Genomic DNA, 20,880 nt, shown 5'->3' with positions numbered 1-20,880 from the left:
AACTATGAGTGGTATAGATTACAACTTGAGTATGTGCCGACATAGTTCGGTAACACTATAGTGCAATAAGCTAAAAGTTTAAGTGAGCTAATCAATTTGGTATGACATTTTCTCAACGGTATAAAATTAACATTACTATGATGTGTGCACCTAATTTTGCAAGTAGTTGCACATAGCAGTGCAAAGTCAGGTTTCAGCTGCGCAAGTGAGGTAATTTTATAACAGGCGCGCGTCCATGCCGTGACCAGTTTCACCAGTTCATCCACCAGTTCACCCAGTCTAGAGTGAGATCCTCCAAACCCCCCCTGGTTCTTTAGCCTGCACTCCCTCCAGTTATCCCAGACCCCTTAAACCCCCTCATGGATGCCTGTTTTCTTTTCTTTTTTAATTTCTACCTTGCCCATAGCAGAAATAAACGTACACGGCACTGGACCTGGGCACATCCCTTGGCCAGGCCCTGGAATGCTCATGCCATGCTCACATATGCCCACACCACACCCCATTTTTCCCCGATGTGAGATGTGTGTGCATCGGCAAATGCACGTGCATCCCCACACTTTAGAAAATTGGGTGGCCACAGGCATGTGCTAGATGCGCACCCATCTCCCAGTTTTGGCTCATGCATCTCTTTTAAAAGTCACCTCTTAACATTGTACTATTTAATTAATAACTAATTAATCAAATAATTAATTCTATTTTGAATCACGATATCCAAATGTATTGATCTATGTGGTTTACAGTACAATAACATCCAAAAACTTTGATCATACCACAATTTAAGGTATTTTAATACAGTTTGAAATGATTACTATAAGATATCCTGGTCAGAATACAATACAAAAATTAAAATATTAATAATGGTGATACTAAACAAATGCAGTAGTAAAAAGTTTTAATTTAAAAGAGGTTCAATACTTTTATCAATTCTAGAAAATTCACATCTCACTTAACTATTATCACTAATTCATCTCTCTCTTCAGGCAAACTTCCTCCTGTTCTAAAAGTAGCATCCATCCAGTATTTAAAAAACCCAATGCTGATCTGATTGTTTTGCAGAAATTTTTCCCAATTTCTTCCTTCCCTTCTTAGCTAAAATAATTGAATCAATCATCCTCAAACAACTTACACAATTCCTTGATAAGCATGCAGTACTAGATCAGTATCAATTCAGCTTCTGGAAACATCGTAACATAGAAACCTTATTACTTTCCACTACGGACGTCATACATAGGGCTTTGATTCTGGGACCTCTTTTCTCATGAACCTTTTGGATATCAGTTCAGCACTATGTCATACGATCGCCCGTATGACATAGTGAGGGCAAAGGTAGCGCCGGCACCTTTTTGAAGATTGGCAATATGGCCCGTGCGCAGGAGGTCGCTCCCAGACCCCCACTGGACTTTTGGCAAGTCTTGTGGGGGTCAGGAGGCCCCCCCCCCAAGCTGGCCAAAAGTCCCTGGGGGTCCAGCGGGGGTCCGGGGCGATCTCCTGCACGCGTGACGTCGGGACCCAGGAACCAAAATGGCGCCGGCGCTACCTTTGCCCTGTCACATGATAAGGGCAAAGGGCCACCAGCGCCATTTCTCTCAACGCAGTCGTGGCCAGAGAGAGGGAGATCGCGTCGGGACCCCCCCACTGGACCCCAGGTAATTTAAAACATTTTGGGGGGGTTCAGGAGGGTGGGGGATTTGTTCTAAAGGTTCGGGGTGGGTTTTAGGGGTTTTTTTGGTGTGCCGGTTTTCCCGCCCTCCCCCGATTTACGATTTTTAACGATTAAAAAAAAAAAAAAAAAAAAAAAAACACGACGATAAGATTTCCCTCCCTCCCCAGCCAAAATCGATCGGTAAGACGATCGATCACACAATTCACACCCCTATTGGTATCTCCGGAACTGTTTTTCATTGTATCTCTCATGCAGAACACATAGTAACAGTAATGATGGCAGAAAAAGACCAAAATGGTCCATCTAGTCTGCCCAGCAAGCTTCCCAAAGTAGTAACTGCCGCTGCGTGCAGGTTACCCCCACTTTTCTGTTAAGGATAGTAACTGCCGCTCCGTTCAGGTTACCCCAAAGCTTTTTTATTCATTCCCATCCTCTAGCCTTTCGGGATCCACAGTGTTTATCTCATGCCCCTTTGAAATCCTTCACAGTTTTATTCTTCACCACTTCCTCTGGAAGGGCATTCCAGGCATCCACCACCCTCTCCATGAAGAAATATTTCCTGACTTGGTTCTAAGTCTTTGTCATCTTCTTTCATCTTTGGGTCTGTCTTACCCGATCCATACTGGCAATATCCAGTTCTTCTTTCTAATCACATTTTACTGTTCATCATCCCATCACTTCGTTTCGCTAATTCTCTCTTCTTACAGAGTTTGGCTCAATCATAACAGACTCTCTTTACATCTGAGATTATGGTTCTGGGGGCGATCTATCCCTATCTCTATTCCATCTTCCTTGCAATTTGTTTCCCAAACCATTTCCATTTCAAATACTGTATGATATCTCAGGGTTCATATTAATTCAATATTGTCCACACAAGCTCATGTAAAAACTGTGATTCAGTCACCATTTTACAGACTGGGGCGGATTTTCAAAGGGTTACGAGCGTATATTATGGGGCGGATTTTCAAATGGATATGCGCGTACCCCCTGAAAACCTGCCCCAAGATCCCCCTGCGTGTGCCAAGCCTATGTTGAATAGGCTCGGCGGCGCGCGCAAGCCCCGGGACGCACGTAAGTCCCGGGGCTTTCCTGGGGGGGGCGTGTTGGGGGCATGTCGGGGGCGTGTCGCAGCAGCGCGTCATCTGGGTGTGGGGCCGCGGGTGTTGTTCCGACCCGAGGGCGTGGCCAAGGCTTCCGAAACTGCTCCCGGGCCGGGGAATTGCGCAGCTGGCAGGCGTAACTTTTCAAACAAAGGTGGGGGGGGGGGGGGTAGATAGGGCTGGGGGGGTGGGTTAGGGAGGGGAAGGTGTGGGGGGGGTGTTTGAAAGTAAAGTTCCCTCCAAGGCCACTCCTATTTCGGAGCGGCCTCGGAGGGAACGGAGGCAGGCTGTGCGGTTTGGCATGCGCAGGCTGCCGATTTGCGCAGCCTTCCGCGCACCAACCCCGGATTTTAAAAGATACGTGCGGCTACGCATGTATCTATTAAAATCCAGCATACTCTTGTTTGCGCCGGTCGCGCGAACAAAAATACACATGGGCGTACTTTTTTTAAATCTACCCCATGCGCGTAACCCCGAAAACCCGCTCCTGCGCACGCTGAGCCTATTTTGCATAGGCTCGGTGATGCACGCAGCCCCAGGACGCATGTATGTCCCGGGGCTTGAAAAAAGGGGCGGGGCGGTCTGGGGCCGTGGCCAGAGGCCTCCGAAGGGTTGCTAGGCCGGGGAATCGCGCGCCAGCACTTGGCCGGTGCGTGCAACCTACCCCTGCCCAGAGGCAGGTGCAACTTTAATAATAAATGTAGGGGGGATTTAGGTAGGGCTGGGGGGCGGGCTAGATAGGGGAAGGGAGGGGAAGGTGAGGGGGGCAAAAGGAAAGTTCCCTCCAATTTCAGAGCGGCCTCGGAGGGAATGGGGAAAGCCATCGGGGCTCCCCTAGGGCTCGGTGCGCACATGTTATAAAATTGGGCATAGATTAGAAAATTTGGCCCACTATGTTTACTATGCCATTTAAAACTTCTATTAGACATACAACATGTTTGAACTGTACTTCAATCTTTAATTCTAACTTCTTCAGTTAATTCTTGGCCTCAAGATTATTTCATGGAAATAGGAATAAATCACACCAATGCTTCAACACTTATACTGGCTCCCAATTGAATACCGGATTCAATACAAACTGGCTCTACTAGTACACAATTTATTACACCATGTCAATTCTCTATAGGTCAGTAGCAACCTCAAAATGAATGTCCAACTCGATCTCTATGATCAACTTCCCAATCAAAATTCCCTTTTTACACTTAGCTAGATTGTCCTCGACCAATTCTCACTTGCAGGTTCAGTCTTCTGAAACTCTTTACCACAGCACATAAGGTCTTTGTCAAAACAAAAAGACTTTAAAGCTGCACAAAAACACACATCTCTTCATTACTGCATTTTCCTTAACACCTCCAGTTAGTCATGCACCTCCATAGTAAGGTACATTTCCTAATCCAGTTCACAAGCACCTATGACTCTCCAATTTCATTATGAGCAAGATGACAACACAGTAATTTGCAAATGTTTTATTATGATTTTTATTAGGTTATTGTTCATGTATACTCCTTTTAACTTTGTTAGTCATATATGTGTAAGGCAACCGATAATACTGTTATTGCCCCCCCCCCCAACATTGGAGGACTGGATACAAAAACTTTCAAATAAATAAATAAAGGGCCAGATAAATAAATAAATACATGATTTATTTATTGATCTGGGTATTTGCCTGAAGGAGCTAATTTCCATGTAACATATTACCACAGTAGCTGCCAATTAGATGCTGACTTTTCTACTATATCCAAATGTCACACAATATAATAAATCTTTACATTTCATGCTTTTCAATTCATTGCAACCTACTTGATTTCACATTTCTTGAATTTTTTATTTTCATATCCGCAATTGCCAAACCTGTCACCTATGGTATTCAGTTGACTGAAACATGCCAGTGATGCGCTTCTTGCATCTGTAAGATAGAAAATGTAAAATAAACAACAGAACAGAATGATGTATTTTCCCGCTAAGGTTCTGTTTTTTATATTGGACAAGACTGAGTTTTCTGCTAATAAACAATAAATGCAAAAAAGCATTCCATATAGCTAGATGGAAAAATGGATAGAAAGTTATTGGAGCAGGGCAGAGATACTGATAGTAGAACCAGGTAGGAATGAGTCCGAGCAGAAACTATGCAAATAAAGAAACAAGTACAAATGGAAACATTATAAAAGTAAATTAACATATGTATTTCTTCATCAACAAATACAAGTTCTGAAGAAAAGATTCAGCTTACCTGATAATTTTCTTTTCTTTATTTTGGCTACACCAGTCCAGAACGATTGGGTTTGTCCCCACTTCCAGAAGATGGAAGCAGAGATTTTCTATTTAATATGATATCACCCATACTATTTATTCTATAAATGGAACCTTAACAGCCAGTATTCTTCTGACAAATCTAATAAAAACATTCATGCAATTTGTTTAGAAACTAATAAATGAAATAATTATAATTGATTAAGCAGATGTTCTCTTGAAAGTCTCTCTTATTTATTTATTTTTTTTTCTGGTAGGTTTCTGCGTGCATCACCGAGCCTATGCAAAATAGGCTCAGCGTGCGCAGGAGCGGGTTTTCGGGGTTACGCGCATGGGGTAGATTTAAAAAAAGTACGCCCATGTGTAGGTTTCTGGACTGGTGTATCAGAAATAAAGGAAAGAAAATGATTAGAGATTAATTTGTTTCCTTGTCTTTCTGCTGTACCAGTCCAGAACAATTGGGATGTACCAAAGCCCAACTATCCTGGGTGGGAGATTGATAGACCCGCAGTTAAGGCATTTGCTCAGTAATCCACAATTCCACATGTTTCTTTTTTAAACATTTATTTTTATGAACTATTAATCCAATACAAAGATTGAAATAAAGGAGAAAGTTGTTGTGTTCCACGGTCGCGGCCGTCCGCGACCGCGTCCCCCTAGCTGACTGGCCCGGCAGGCCGCCATGGCAGCGTCGGGGAAATCGACAGTGCTGGACTGGGCCTCTGTGCACCAGCGCGGGCATCCGTGGGGTTCCCGAGCTTGGGAGCCATCCCTGCTCCCTCCTCATGATGTCGGGCAGCTTCCCCCGCGGGTCGGGAATTCAAGATGGCCGCCGCCATCTTAGGCATGAGGCCGCGCCTCCTCATTAGAATTAAAGGGACCTAAGCCCTTTAATTACCCACAGCTCCTTCCAATGATCCAGAGCAGAGGAAGTATAAAAGGAGGCTTCCTCTGCTCATTCCTTGACTTGGCAACTTTTGGGTTAGTCAGGTCTGCTTGCTTCGGTGAGTTCTTCTACTTTGGATCCTTGTTCCTGTCTTGTCTTGGCGTTCCTGGTTCCTGACTTCGGATTGGCTAGCGGTGATTCCTGGTGTGTGACTTCGGACTGGCAAGCGACGATCCCTTGGTGTGTGACCTCGGACTGGTAAGCGACAACTCTCTGGCACTTGACCTTGGACTTCCTCTTGACCATCATCTCCAAGGGCCCACCTAAGTCCCAGCGGCCCGGGTCCTTACGGGCTCCTCCCGAGGGGACCGCGGGCTTCCAGGGGTGAAGCTCCAGTCAGCCCTTGCACCGAACGCTAGATTCCTTGACCTCTCAGAGGTCCACCTAAGTCCCAGTGGTCCGGGTCCCTACAGGCTCCTCCTGGGGGGACCGCAGGCTTCCAGTGGCGAAGACACAGTTCCTTTCCTCGATGTCATGACTCTTTGTCTGCCTCCACAGTTGCCCCAGTCTCCAGTGCCGAGGGTCAGCTGGTCACTTCTGTTCCTGCCTCGCCACCCGACAGGAGAACCTACGGATCTTCCTCCTAAGGTATACCATCCTCCCGTCGGCCCAAGGGTTCACAAGCCTGAGCATAACAGATTGCCAAGTCCATGGACCCAGCGGAGGTATCTGCCCGCCAGGCCATTCCTGGAATGGCCCAGTGCCTGATGGACCAGCAAAAGACCCTGGATGCCCTTGTCTCTGCAGTGGAGAGCCTGAACCAACGCATTGAAGCGTTAGGGTCCATGAACCCCAATCTGACGTCCCCACCTGTGACTCCGGGGGGCCGCTCCACTCCTGAGGGCCCCGTGCAGGCCACTGTGGGTGGCCTTGGACAAGCAACTCCCACGCAGCTCCCGGCGCCCTCTCGATACGCCGGAGACACGAAGTTGTGTCGGGGATTCCTTAGCCAGTGTCAGGTCCATTTTCCTTGTTGCCTGCTTAATTTCCTAGTGACCTGGACAAAACCAGCTACATTATGTCCCTGCTCGATGGGACAGCGAGAAGGCCCTCGCCTTCCCCCAAGGGCGCATCAGGAGCCCTTCGAACACCCGCCGAGGAACCCATGGAGTTGGGCCGTGGGAGAGTCTCTCCACAAGAGTGCCGACGGCGAATGAAGGAAGGACTTTGTTTTTACTGCGGAGCAGCAGGCCATCAAATAGCCGTATGCCCGATGCAGTCCGGAAACTCCCGGGCCTAGGACCTGAATGAGGTCTCTTCCTGGGCCATACTTTACCTGCACCTCCACTAACGCTTCCAGTGGCGTTAACCTCTGCGGATGGGGAGTTCCATACGTTAGCCCTGGTGGACTCCGGCGCCGGCGGCAATTTCATTATGAAAAGCCTGGTGGAACACTTAAAGATCCTACAAGTTCGTCTTCCAGTTCCTTTGGTCATCTCCTCGATCCAAGGGAAACCTCTTCCGGAAACGTGTGACACACACCACGGTTCCCGTCCATCTGAGGGCTGGGGTCCTTCATCAAGAACAGATGCCGTTCTATGTTTTGGAGTATTCCATACATCCAGTCGTCCTGGGCTTTCCCTGGCTCCAGGAGCACGCTCCCCAGTTCAACTGGAAGACCCTGCAACTATCTCACTGGGGGCCGAATTGTCAAGGCAATTGCCTCCAAACAGTGATCCCAGTCTCATGTTCCATTGCCTCCACCAGTCTTCCAGGCCTGCCGGCCCCCTATGCCTCGTACGTGGATGTGTTCTCAAAACAAAGAGCTGAGATACTTCCACCCCATCGATCGTTCGATTACGCCATCAGCCTCCTCGGGGGTGCACCTATGCCCTCTCACCTGCAGAGATGCAGGCCATGACAGAGTACATCAAAGAGAACCTAGAGAGGGGCTTCATTCAGAAGTCAAGGTCCCCAGCAGGGGCTGGGTTCTTCTTCGTCGGAAAGAAGGACGGAAGCCTTCACCCCTGTATTGACTATCGGGGCCTGAATGCCATAATGGTCAAGGACCGTTACCCCTTGCCCCTCATCTCTGAGCTCTTTGATTGGCTGCAAGGTGCGAGGATCTTCTCCAAGTTGGATCTCCGAGGGGCCTACAACCTGATCTGCATCAAGGAGGGTGATGAATGGAAGACAGCCTTCAACACCCGAGACGGCCACTATGAGTATTTAGTGATGCCGTTCGGGCTCTGTAACACTCCAGCGGTGTTCCAGAACACCATGAATCAGATACTCCGTGATCTCTTGTATCAGTGCGTGGTCGTATACTTGGACGACATTTTGATATTCTCAGACACTCTGACCGCTCACTGTCAGCACGTCGTCCAAGTTTTGCAATGCCTCAGAGAACATAAATTGTATGCGAAGCTTGAAAAGTGCCTTTTTGAACAGGAGTCCCTTCCCTTCCTGGGGTACATAGTCTCCAGTGAGGGATTCCGTATGGACCCCCAGAAGCTGAATGCCATTCAGGAATGGCCGCAGCCGTCAGGACTAAAGGCACTCCAAAGGTTTTTGGGTTTCGCAAACTACTATCGATCTTTTATTCCTCACTATGCGTCCATTGTGGCCCCGATGACAGCCCTGACCCGGAAAGGTGCGGACCCCAAGAATTGGCCTCCGGCAGTGGAGGTCACCTTTCGTTGCCTCAAGGAGGCGTTCCTGCAACAACCGTGCCTTCGGCATCCGGATCCACAGTGGCCGATTGTCATCGAGGTGGACGCGTCCTCAGAAGGCGTAGGGGCCGTTCTGAGCCAGACTTCCGAAAATCATAAGTTGCGTCTGTGTGCCTTCCTCTCCCGCCAATTCTCCCCAGCAGAGAGGAACTACGCCAGTGATGGCCAACCTTTTGAGCTCAGTGTGTCAAAATTCATAAAAAAACTGAGCATAACTCGGGTGGTGTGTCACTTCTAGAAAAATCCATAATTTTGTGATATTTGTAGCTCTAATCAACAAAGTTATAATTTTAATATATATACTGTATTTATTAATAAAGCAAAAACAAATAATTCTTTACCTTACCTGCTTAGTGACTTTTTTGTTGCTGAATTTCATTGGCTAAATCTTCAATTGAAGGTTGGTATTTCGTACACTTCAAGTCCAAGCAAGTGTTACAAACTTCATCTGTCAGTCGGTTTCTTTTATTGGCTCCCATTCATGTTCACAACACTCCCTCCCCATCTCCCAGGCATGCACACATTCATTCTCACACACACAGACCCCTAGGCAGGCACCCATGCATTCACACACATACACCCCCAGGCAGAGTCCCATTCATACACATTCACACACTAAAGGCAGACCCCCCCTCTCTTTCTTTTGCCAGCAACCTCAGAACCTCTCTCATTCCTCTGCTGCCACTGTCACTGATGCCGCGTGGCTATTGCGGAGGTGCCGATTGCTGCTACTGACACTGAAGTCCATTCTGCTGCCTCCTCTGTGCAGGCCCCGTGGGCTTCCACTTTCTCCATGCTGATCTCGTACATTGTGAGATCCGTTGAGAAAGTGCTATTCTTGCACATTCCCAAAGAGTACATGTGCCAATCACTAAAAAGTACATTTTTTTTTTTTTGGCCTTTGCTGTCTGATCTTAGTTTTCTAATTGGTTGGTCACAGGCTTTTTTTTCACCTTCCCTTTCTTATTTTTTTGCCAATTCCTTTTATATTGTCTTTTTTTCTGTTTCTTTTTTCTCCATCTTCTTCCCTCAAACACACAGTCAGGTTCTCATTCTCACATGCATTTCTTTTTCTCACACACACAGGCTCTCACTGGCACATGCTCTCTCTCATACAATCATTCATACACACAGGTTCTCACTGGCACATGCTCTCACATACAATCATTCATATACACAGGCTCTCACTGGCACATGCTCTCTCTCATACAATCATTCATACACACAGGCTCTCACTGGCACATGCTCTCTCATACAATCATTCATATACACAGGCTCTCACTGGCACATGCTCTCTCTCATACAATCATTCATATACACAGGCTCTCACTGGCACATGCTCTCTCTCATAATCATTCATACACACAGGCTCTCACTGGCACATGCTCTCTCATACAATCATTCATACACACAGGCTCTCACTGGCACATGCTCTCTCTCATACAATCATTCATACACACAGGCTCTCACTGGCACATGCTCTCTCATTCAATCATTCATATACACAGGCTCTCACTGGCACATGCTCTCTCTCTCTCTCACACACACACACACACAGGCTCTCACATGCTGTCTCTGCAAACATTCAGGTCCTCTCTCTCAACTCACCTCATACACGCACTCTACGGGCCCTCAGCCTCTCTCTCACCTCTGGGCCTCCTCTTCGCGGGTCGCCGCAGGATGGGCTCTGCAGCGGCCCTGATCTTCTCGGGCCGCGGCAGCCCTGCTACCGGGCCTCTTCCTCTTCTTGGGCCGCTGCGACTTGGGATTCGCAGCGACCCGCGGCGGCTCCTCCTCTTCTGCACGCGCTGATTCGCTTCCTCCTTCCTGCCCACGCGGCTCCGGCAACGTTTACTTCCGGGGCCGCACAGGCAGGAAGGAGGAGCATCAGCGCGTTGTCTTGAGCCTCATCGCTGCGACGCATGAGCCTCCCTGCGCCCGGGGGCATTGGTGGAGGGTAGGGGGGAAACTAAAAAACACATTTAAAGGCTCGGCGCAGCTGAAAAAGAAAAGGCTCGGCGCAGCCGATAAAAAAAAAAAAAAAATCCTGATAGTCCTCGAAACGCTGCGCGTGTCAGCCAAAACGGCTCGGCGTGTCACCTCTGACACGCGTGTCATAGGTTAGCCATCACTGAACTACGCCATAGGTGACAAGGAGTTCCTAGCTATTAAGGTAGCCTTGGAAGAGTGGCGCCCTTGGCTAGAGGGGGCACAACAGTTTACGGTCTATACAGACCATAAAAACCTAGAGTACCTACATCGGGCACAAAGACTCAACCTGAGACAGACATGTTGGGCCTTATTCTTCACCCGATTCAATTTTATTCTCCGTTATTGACCTGCCGAGAAGAATATCAAGGCCGACGCCCTATCACTTGTATTTGAATCTATGGAAAACACTGATGAACCGCAGTTCATCATCGAACCGTCACGCATTCTACTGTCTTCCACCACAACCATCCCTCCCTGGAAGACCTTGGTTCCGCCGCACTTGTGGAAGCAAGTCCTAGCATGGGCTCATGATTCCCGCTGCTCTGGCCATTTAGGACAAGCTCGGACTTTACAAATTCTGCACGCTACTATTGGTGGCCTAAAGACCACAAAGATGTCCGGGCTTATGTTGAGTCCTGCCAGTCGTGTGCTCACCACAAGAGGATCCCAGGGGCGACCCCAGGCTTGCTACAGCCCTTACCTACACCTTCAGAACCATGGACCCATATGGCAACCGACTTTGTGGTCGATCTGCCACTATCCAGTGGCAACACAGTCATATGGGTGGTTGTCGACCGGTTTAGTAAAATGGCACACTTTGTGCCACTCCCAAGATTGCCATCCACACCACAGCTGGCCCAGCTGTTTGTCCAGCACATTTTCAGGCTACATGGCCTATCAAGAAGCATCCTTTCAGATCGAGGGCTTCAATTTACTGCCAGGTTTTGGAGGGCCCTCTGCCAGAAGTTCGACGTTAACTTAGACTATATGTCTGCTTACCACCCACAGTCCAATGGTCTTGGAGAGAGAACAAACCAGACCTTAAAGCAGTTCCTCCGTATTTACATCAACAAGAAACAGGATGACTGGGCTAGCCTGCTGTCCTGGGCAGAATTTGCACTCAATTCGCATCTCTCCATGGCTACCGGATTCTCGCCATTTCAGATAGTATATGGGAAGCAGTCACGCCCACCGCTGCCAGTTCCCATTCCAGTCACGTCCTCAGTAGCCCAACTTTCTGCAGACGAGTTACACCGCCTGTGGGTCTCCACACGGCGTGCACTGATCAAAGCCAGTCAGGTGGCGAAAAGGTATGCCAATCAGCGAAGAAGACCATATTCACCTCTCAGGTCGGGCCAAAAGCTTTGGCTGAGCACACAGTTCATCCGCCTGAAGCTGCCATCAGCGCGACCGGCCCCGCGATTTATTGGGCCGTTCCCCATTGTTCAACAAGTTGGTGCCGTTTCGTATCAGCTTCGTCTCCTGCCTTCCCTCAAGGATACACAACATGTTCCATGTTTCCCTCTTGAAGCCTCTAGTATTATCATGGCCTTCCAGCACGCCCCCGACTCCCCAACCTATTGCCTCCAAAGATGACCTCACCTATAAAGTCCGAGAGGTCTTGGACGTGAGAAAGCATAGGAAGAAATGGGAGTACCTGTTAGCATGAGAGGGGTTCGGCCCCGAAGAAAATATCTGGGGGCCGTTGGCCAACATCTTAGACCGGGGCTTGCTTGTGAGCAATTTCACAGAGACCATCCGTCTAAACCCAGGCCTCCAGGGAGGCGCCCTAAAGAGGGGGGTACTGTTTTGTTCCGCGGTCGCGGCCGTCCACGACTGCGTCCCCCTACCTGACTGGCTAGGCAGGCTGCCGCGGCAGCGTCGGGGGAATCACCAGTGCTGGACTGGGCCTCCGCGCGCCAGCGCAGGCATCCGCAGGGGTTCCCGGGCTTGGGAGCCATCCCTGCTCCCTCCTCGCGATGTCGAGCAGCTTCCCCCGTGGGTCGGGAATTCAAGATGGCCACCACCATCTTAGGCACGAGGCCTCGCCTCCTCATTAGAATTAAAGGGACCTAAGCCCTTTAATTACCCACAGCTGCTTCCAATGATCCAGAGCAGAGGAAGTATAAAAGGAGGCTTCCTCTGCTCATTCCTTGACTTGGCAACTTTTGGGTTAGTCAGGTCTGCTTGCTTTGGTGAGTTCTTCTACTTCAGATCCTTGTTCCAGTCTTGTCTTGGCGTTCCTGGTTCCTTACTTCGGATTGGCTAGCGGTGATTCCTGGTGTGTGACTTCGGACTGGCAAGCGGTGATTCCTGGTGTGTGACTTCGGACTGGCAAGCAACGATCCCTTGGTGTGTGACCTTGGACTGGTAAGCGACGACCCTCTGGCACTTGACCTTGGACTTCCTCTTGACCATCATCTCCAAGGGCCCACCTAAGTCCCAGCGGCCCGGGTCCCTATGGGCTCCTCCCGGGAGGACCGCGGGCTTCCAATGGCGAAGACACAGCTCCTTTCCTCGATGTCATGACTCTTCGTCTGCCTCCACAGTCGCCCCAGTCTCCAGTGCCGAGGGTCAGCTGGTCACGTCTTCTGTTCCTGCCTCGCCACCCGACGGGAGAACCTACGGATCTTCCTCCTAAGGTATACCATCCTCCCATCGGCCCAAGGGTTCACAAGCCTGTGCATAACAAAAGTGATACAAAGATGTACACAGTATTCATCTGATGAATCAACAACAGTCCTCATTAAGATGAAGGAATTCTTCAGGAAAAAACTTATAGTAGAAAAAGAATAAAGGGATCAAACGGGTGCCTGTAAGCTAAATTCCTAACAATTCCAATATACCATCTATTACCCGGCATTCATAACTTTATCAGAAATAAAGGTCTTTAAATGGACAGGATCAACAAAAATGAACTTGTTCCCATGATGTACAATGATTCATTTATACAGGAACTTTAAAAAGAAGAAAGCCCCCAAATAAACTAAAAAATATCTTCCTTCTCAATTGAGTTTCTTTAGCAATGTCAGGGAAGATCTGGATCTTCTGACCACAAAAAAAAAAATCATTCTTGTACCTGAAATACTGTCTGAGCACCATATCCTTGTCTGACTCAGAAAAAAACATTTTAAGTAATTCAATAGGTGATACCCATCTTGTTTTAGGAAAATTTAATAAATGTAAATTCCTAGTCCTCAACATATTTTCTAAAGACTCACATTTACAATATAATAGCAATTTATCCTTAATACCACTAGCCATAGTTGATCTCAATGTAGAAACAAAGTATGACATAGTATAGAAATTATTTTATGTCCCCCCCTAATCTAAGTCAGACAACTTGTTGGAAACTGCAACAGAATGGGGCAAATTTTAAAAGGGTTATACAAGTATATTACACGCGTAACCCCGAAAACCCGCTCCTGCGTGCGCCAAGCCTATTTTGCATAGTCCCGGTGATGCGCCCAAGCCCTGGGACGCGTGTAAGTCCCGGGGGCTTGAAAAAATGGGAGGGGCGTGGGCATGGCCAGAGGCCTCTCCACTGCTGCTGGGCCGGGGGATCGCGCGCCAGCACTCGGCCGATGCGCGCAACCTACGCCTGCCCGAAGGCAGGTGTAAATAAAAAAATTAAGGTAGGGGTGGGTTTAGGTAAGGCTGGGTGGTGGGTTAGATAGGGGAAGGGAGGGGAAGGTGGGGGAGCGGAAGGAAAGTTCCCTCCGAGGTCGCTCCAATTTCGGAGTGGCCTCAGAGGGAACTGGGAAAGCCATGAGGGCTCCCCTAGGGCTCGGCGCGCACAAGGTGCACAAGTGTGCACCCCTTTGCGTGCACCGACCCAGGATTTTATAACATGTGCGCGGTTGCGTGCACATGTTATAAAATCGGACGTAGATTTGTGCGTGCTGGGTTGCGTGCACAAATCTATGCCCATGCGTAGGTACGAATATCTGGCCCAATATGGGCAAAGTCAGGTAGCAATACTGGCTAGGGAAGCTTCAGCACACGTGAGCACCTTCCATATGTCTGAGTCACATCTTCAGATTTAGGCACAAGCTTTCCTACATCAGCTCCACCAAGATCTGACAGCCTCTGGTATCAAAAGCCTTGCAATTTCATGGGCATGTTCACTAACAGATGGAGAAATGTTAGTGCCAAGATTTTGATTTATCAGGTTGAAAGGGGAATGATCTTCATGACTTAAATGTCAGTTTGGAGATTCATTAGATGGCAAACATGCAGATCCAGATACTCCTAAGCCAAGAGTACATTTTCTTATCTTCCCCAATGAAAATGGATAAAAGTGGGGAAACTCTGGAGCTCAAGGATGTCTCAATAGTCTCTTCACTTAAATCAGCAAATACACTACCATTCAACTGCACCAACTGGTTATCCAAGGGGCCTCTTACTGGAATTGACTTTGCCTTGGTTAAAACAGTGTTCCCCTTCCTTTTCTTGCCAATCTCTTCAACAACAGCAATTTCTTTTCCTAGGGTCATGCCCCTTTGGCACATGGCTTCAGCGACACAAGCTGGGGGCTGCACACTGCTGCATGCTGGCAATTATAGCCCCATTGCTGGGATGATATCAGCAACACTTCAGATTAGTTGAGATGGTAGGGAGCTCTCAGGGCCACTCAATAAGGGGGCAGAGCAACAGGCATCCATCTCAAACGGTTTCACCATTGCATGCTGGCAATTATAGCCCCATCACTGGGATGACATCAGCCCCATTTCAGATGAGCTGTGATGGTAGGGAGCTCTCCGGGCCACTCAATAAGGGGGAAGAGCAATAAGCACCCTTCTCAAATGATTCCCCCTCCCCCCATTTATTTCTTTGGTGGATATATTCAACTCGAGGAGGTCAAGATTCAAAACTAAACATTTAAATGGATAAACTGGAGTTGGATAATTTATCAGTTGCTTGGATAACTTGGAATTACATGGCTATCTTGTGAAGTAGATGGGTAAATTGCTATTTAGATGGATAACTTATGAGATATCCATTTAAACGGTTATGAATATTGACCTCATAGTACTTAATGAACGTGTGCAATAATGCTCAAGAAGCTGTTGTTTAAAGTTCTATAGGATTTATAGCACTCAGTTCCGTCAATGAGGTCAGTTGTGCCCTAATGGAGTGTGACTGAATGTAATTTCCTTTCAACTAGATTATGGCTGAAACAGACACTTTAATGCACCTTGCAATTGTCATCTTAGATGCTGTTTCTTCTTGCATTGAGCCGCAGCAACTCAATTAGTTAGTAATTTGAAAGGTATTTGATATCCTTCAAGTATTTTATTAGAATTATCTGAACTTTTAAGAATATTAATATTAATGATTATTTCTCTCTCACTATCTAGAGGCCCCTGAGTTTACCCAGATATTCAGCAGCTGCCAAATAGCCGGATAAATAGCACTTATCTGGCTAGCTGCCGTTTCAATATTGGGCTCACAGTTTTCATGTACATTATCTTTTTTTATTATTGTGAGTTAGATGATAAAATGTAGCTAGTTGTTTGTTTAATTTATTCAGTGCCATGTTTTCATATTTTTGTATCTTCTTACCTGTGTAAGATATATGCAAGTTGCATGATTTAGTTCTGGGAAGATGAGAGTAACTACACTCACTGTAAGCTGCATGTGTTAGCTCAATCTTAAACATTTGTCCTCATTTCTGAAACATAGTGGGACACCACACTGCTCTTAAATTTCAGCAAGAAATTCTAATGCTATACATTATTACAAACAAGCAAAAGCCCAGAAACCATTGGTAATCCCCCTTCCCACCTCATCCTTTCTTAACCCTCAGGTTCTTAGTCAATCCCCTCTAGGCTAACCTTCCCTCAAGTCAACTTCCTAAACACATCCCCTCCCCCAAATCACCTGATCCTTTCTCTCACTAGCAGAAAATTATCATAGAAAGTTAATTCTCTAGTAAGCTTAACCATACAATATGGGGGCAATTTTGAAACTGCCTGCATTGGGACAAAATTCACATACTTTCACTTTAAAAGTTGATATTTTTTTTGTGTGGGTATTTTTCCATTTGATAAGGATATACATACAATATGTACTTTTAGTCACACTGAGAGGGGCAATTTCAGCTCACTATTTACCTTCCCAAATGGTTTTGAAAATTGTCCTCTATATGGTGTGGGTGGGGTCTCTGGATGACTGGGAGGTCTAGTATTGTGACATCAGCACTTTAATATGCAGTAACAAAAAAGACAAAAACTGCATATTATTATAACTTGGTGTTATGACATGGGAGAAAGAACTAGGTGTTAGATTACATATAGGATTTTCTAAGCTCATCTATTCAGAATGGTAGAGAACCAATGTATTGATTGTATTTATTTATCGAGTTTTATATACCGTCGTTCGGTTTCGCCATCACAACTATTTGCAATAAGAAAGAAAACAAAAACTGACTTGGAAAGATTTGATATTGTACAAGCAGCCAAGCTTTTATGACTGGTAGCTAGGATATATCCTTTCAGCATAGACAAAAATAACTGAGTAGATTAGAGGCACCAACTGGTCTTTCTCTGCCAACAACTACTTTGTTACTATGTACATACAGAGGGCAATTTTCAAAGGAACTTCTGCAGGTGGCCTTTTACACAATTGCTAGCCTGATACATCAGTATTTTTATGTGTCTATGTCACATTTATGAGTAAGTTTACTCAGACGGAAGCATGCTGGGGCAGAGTTGGGGGAATGGTTTCAATTTACGCATATATAGGTGAATTTTAAGTGAATTTTAGAAGTCTGACACATGCCAAAACCTGGAAATATGTTGGTATATCAGGCTGGTGTGCACCGAGCAGATTTTAAAGGTGCCCAAGTATGCGCAGATCTCCCGGCATGCGTACAAATGAAAAAGCCCAAACAAGGGGCAGGGAATAACCATGGTATGGGCGAGGCATGGGTATTCCTGGATTTATAAATGAAACCAGAGCATAAAAACTTATATGCACAAGCACGTGCCGGGGTCCCCTACCACATAACTTTACTTCTGCTATGGATGGCGTGTAAGTCCTTAAACAAAAAATGATAGGAATGTCAGCAGGGTTTTAACGGTCGGGATTAAAAGGAGAAAAGGAAGGCTATTTAAATAGGGGGGTTAATAAGTCCTATCCCTTGCCTGGGTGAACTGGGAATGAAGCAGTTTAACTAGTAATTGTGTCAGCATGCATTTCTATTAAAGTCCCCCCACTTATGTGGTAGAGGCGGCAGCCTCTTTTATATCATGCACGCATAGACGTGCATATGTTATAAAATGACAGTGTCTCTGGGCACTGTGTAACCATGCGCCAGTGTTAAACGTACCATAATACTTTGTAAAATTTGACCTTTTGTGATTACATTTTCTGGAAAGTTTTATGTGTACCAAATAGCAGGTGTAACTTGTGCAAAGCAGATTTGGTGGGATAATTTTTAAAGCTTTGAAAACTGGTATAACTTATGGGCCACATTTTAAAAGCCCTGCGCGCGTAAATCCAGCCGGATTTACGCGCACAGGGCACTCGCGCGCTGGCGCGCCTATTTTGCATAGGCCGCCGGCGCGCACATAGCCCCGGGACACGCGTAGGTAAAAAGGGGCGGGAGGGAGCGTGTCTGGGGGCATGTCCGGGGTCAGGGGGCGGTTCGGGGCGGGTCTAGGGGCGTGGTGCCGGCCCGGGGGCGTGGCGAGGCCTCCAGACCAGCCCCCGGGCCGGGTGATGGCACGCCAGCAGCCCGCTGGTGTGCGCAGATTTACGCCTGCTTCGGGCAGGCGTAAATCTGCCGACAAAGGTAGGGGGGGTTAGATAGGGCCGGGGGGGGGGTGGGTTAGGTAGGGGAAGGGAGGGGAAGGGGAAGGGAGGTGGAAGGAAAGTTCCCTCTAAGGCTGCTCTGATTTCAGAGCGGCCTCGGAGGGAACAGGCAGGGAACAGGCAGCGCGCGCCGACCCCGGATTTTATAAGATACGCGCGGCTACGCACAGATCTTATAAAATCCAGCGTACTTTTGTTCGCGCGCGCGCGCTGTTTTTGAAAATGTACCCCTATGTGAGTATTTGCTACATAAGATATGCAAGATGTTTCAAAATTACCCTCATACAAAATAAAAGGAATAAAGGAATATGATAAAGAAATGAAAAAATAGTTAAGTATTGCTTACTTTTGCCAAATATTTTTCGACAATGTCTGTTAGGATCATAGCAATTGTTTTGATAGCAGATGGACTGACCATCATTGCATGGAGTCCCATCTTGAGAATAGACATCAGGAGGACAAACGATTGATGACCCATTGCAATACTCAGCAAGATCACACTCACTAACTGGTATTCTGCACGGCTGGCCTTTTTTAATAAACTGGAAATAAGCAAAAGTGAGGATAAATAATATTATCACATTAGAGAAATATAGTCATTCTCTTGGCAATAATCAAAACTGCCCAAAACCTGCATTAGTGCAAACTCCATGGGTGCTTTTACCAGTGAGATGTGACTTTTCTTTTGATTACTGCCCCTAGAAAAAGTAACCAGAGATTGTTCATGTTTTTTTCTGTGCAAATTTTTCTATCTGAAACAATGGGTTAGTTTGAATAAACAGACCTATGCATGGAGCTCCTCTCGCCACCCCAATATGTTACCCAGGTTGAGAGTCCATCAAGCTAGGTTGAGAGAACATTGCACAAATCTCATCTTTGAGTGAGTTTCCTCACTCCGAAGGTCATCAAATCTTCACAAGAGAGCATTGTTCTGTTCGTACGACTCACATTGAATGTTAAAGTGGCCCCTAATCCCCTACCCGAATACCTAAACCTCACCTCGAGTTACTAGGTGGGCCTCCCATAGAGATATAAATACCTACCTAGGGTAAGGGTATCACAGCTAGACAGACTCTCTCTTTCTCTCTCTCTCACTCAGCTTAACACTACTGAAAAAGGTATAGCTAAAATCAATATTAAAGCTGTGCAATACAGCTTCATAAAACCCAGCCCACTCCTCCTCTTTATCTGATTTGCATCACACCATATGTTATGGTGCAATCGCATGCCTTTGTAGCATTTTGATAAATGACCCTATTAGCCGGATATGGTTTACCTGGCTAAGTTACAAGGGATATTCAGCAGCATGGCTGAATATCCACGGACAAGGTGCTACTTAGTCAGAATATTATACGAACAATTATACCTCCCCTCCTCTGATTCCTGGACAGCATGGATACCAACTCTAACATGTGGACTAATTCTATTCTGAACTATCTCTAGTCCGGAATTTTGTTATTTCTCTCTTTTCTTTAACTTAACTTTATCTCTTTTCTTCCAGCTACCTAAGCTTCCAAGTTCACGGTCCTCGTTTAATGTAACTTTGTCTCTTCCTTTACCTAATTATTTTTATCCCTGTTCGATGTAAACCGTCCTGATATGGTATTTAACCATGAAGGTCGGTATAGAAAAATGTTAAATAAATAAATAAATAAATATTGCTTTTTATCCAGTTAAGTTAACCGGATAAGTAAAACCACCCAGATTAACCTATTGGCCAGCTAAAAGATAATCTGATAAGGTCTTCTTCTTGGCCTATCTAGTGCTAAACGTGATTTCAATATCAGGCCCGCGCTTTTTGAAACATACCTGTGCCAGGACAAGTTGATTTTTGCTGAGTTAAGTAGGATTTTATTTTGAAAAAGCATAAAACCTTTAAAATAAACAGAACTGAATTGAATGTTTAATGAATCAATGATATGAACAAGGATTTAAGTGAATGCTGTTTGGTTCTTAACATAATGGTCCTTTTTTCCATGGTTTGGTATCATGCGAAAAAAAATTTGGTTTAATATAAAGATTGTGGGATAAAATTATTTAGTATGCAACAAAAATCTGAAGGCATTTTAAAATATATAAGATACATATAGCCCAGTTTAAGGAACATGATTACTAAACCATGAATATTAGTTTGAACTAGATAAAAATGGAAGATATTATAAAGTTCTGGTTAATGTAAAACATTTTTTCTGGGTAAGTTTTCTCTTTCTCATCATAGCTGCAATATTCAAATCTTAACCCTCCAGTGTGCCTATTCTCAACAGGTGGGGCCACAAAAGAATTTGTTTCTCTGCATGACTGTGTTACCTCCCAGCAGTGTTGTGGAAACCAATGATAGAGTAATGGCCTATCTTAAGCAGAGTCGCTGCGAGGAATGGCCAGGTCCAGGACAGGCAGCAAGACAGCAAATCCAAATAACAGTCCAGGTTCAGTGCAGGC

The 20,880-nt window shown here is 46.3% G+C and overlaps 1 protein-coding gene across 1 annotated transcript in view; it reads right to left on the bottom strand.

Annotated features, from left to right (window-relative positions):
* LOC115092432 (disintegrin and metalloproteinase domain-containing protein 26A-like) overlaps nucleotides 1-20,880 on the bottom strand; it is a 125,151-nt gene that overhangs the window by 64,422 nt on the left and 39,849 nt on the right. Inside the window, exons 2-3 of the mRNA XM_029603265.1 lie at nucleotides 18,788-18,983; nucleotides 4,564-4,669 (exon numbers count right to left, since the gene is read on the bottom strand). Coding sequence (XP_029459125.1) covers nucleotides 4,564-4,669; nucleotides 18,788-18,983 — 302 coding nt within the window. The remainder of the gene's footprint in view (nucleotides 1-4,563; nucleotides 4,670-18,787; nucleotides 18,984-20,880) is intronic.

Source organism: Rhinatrema bivittatum, chromosome 5 (genome assembly GCF_901001135.1).
Source record: "Rhinatrema bivittatum chromosome 5, aRhiBiv1.1, whole genome shotgun sequence".
NCBI classification, from domain to species: Eukaryota; Metazoa; Chordata; class Amphibia; order Gymnophiona; family Rhinatrematidae; genus Rhinatrema; species Rhinatrema bivittatum.
Note: the sequence above shows the minus strand (reverse complement) of the source record. Positions and strands in the feature narration are given on the sequence as shown.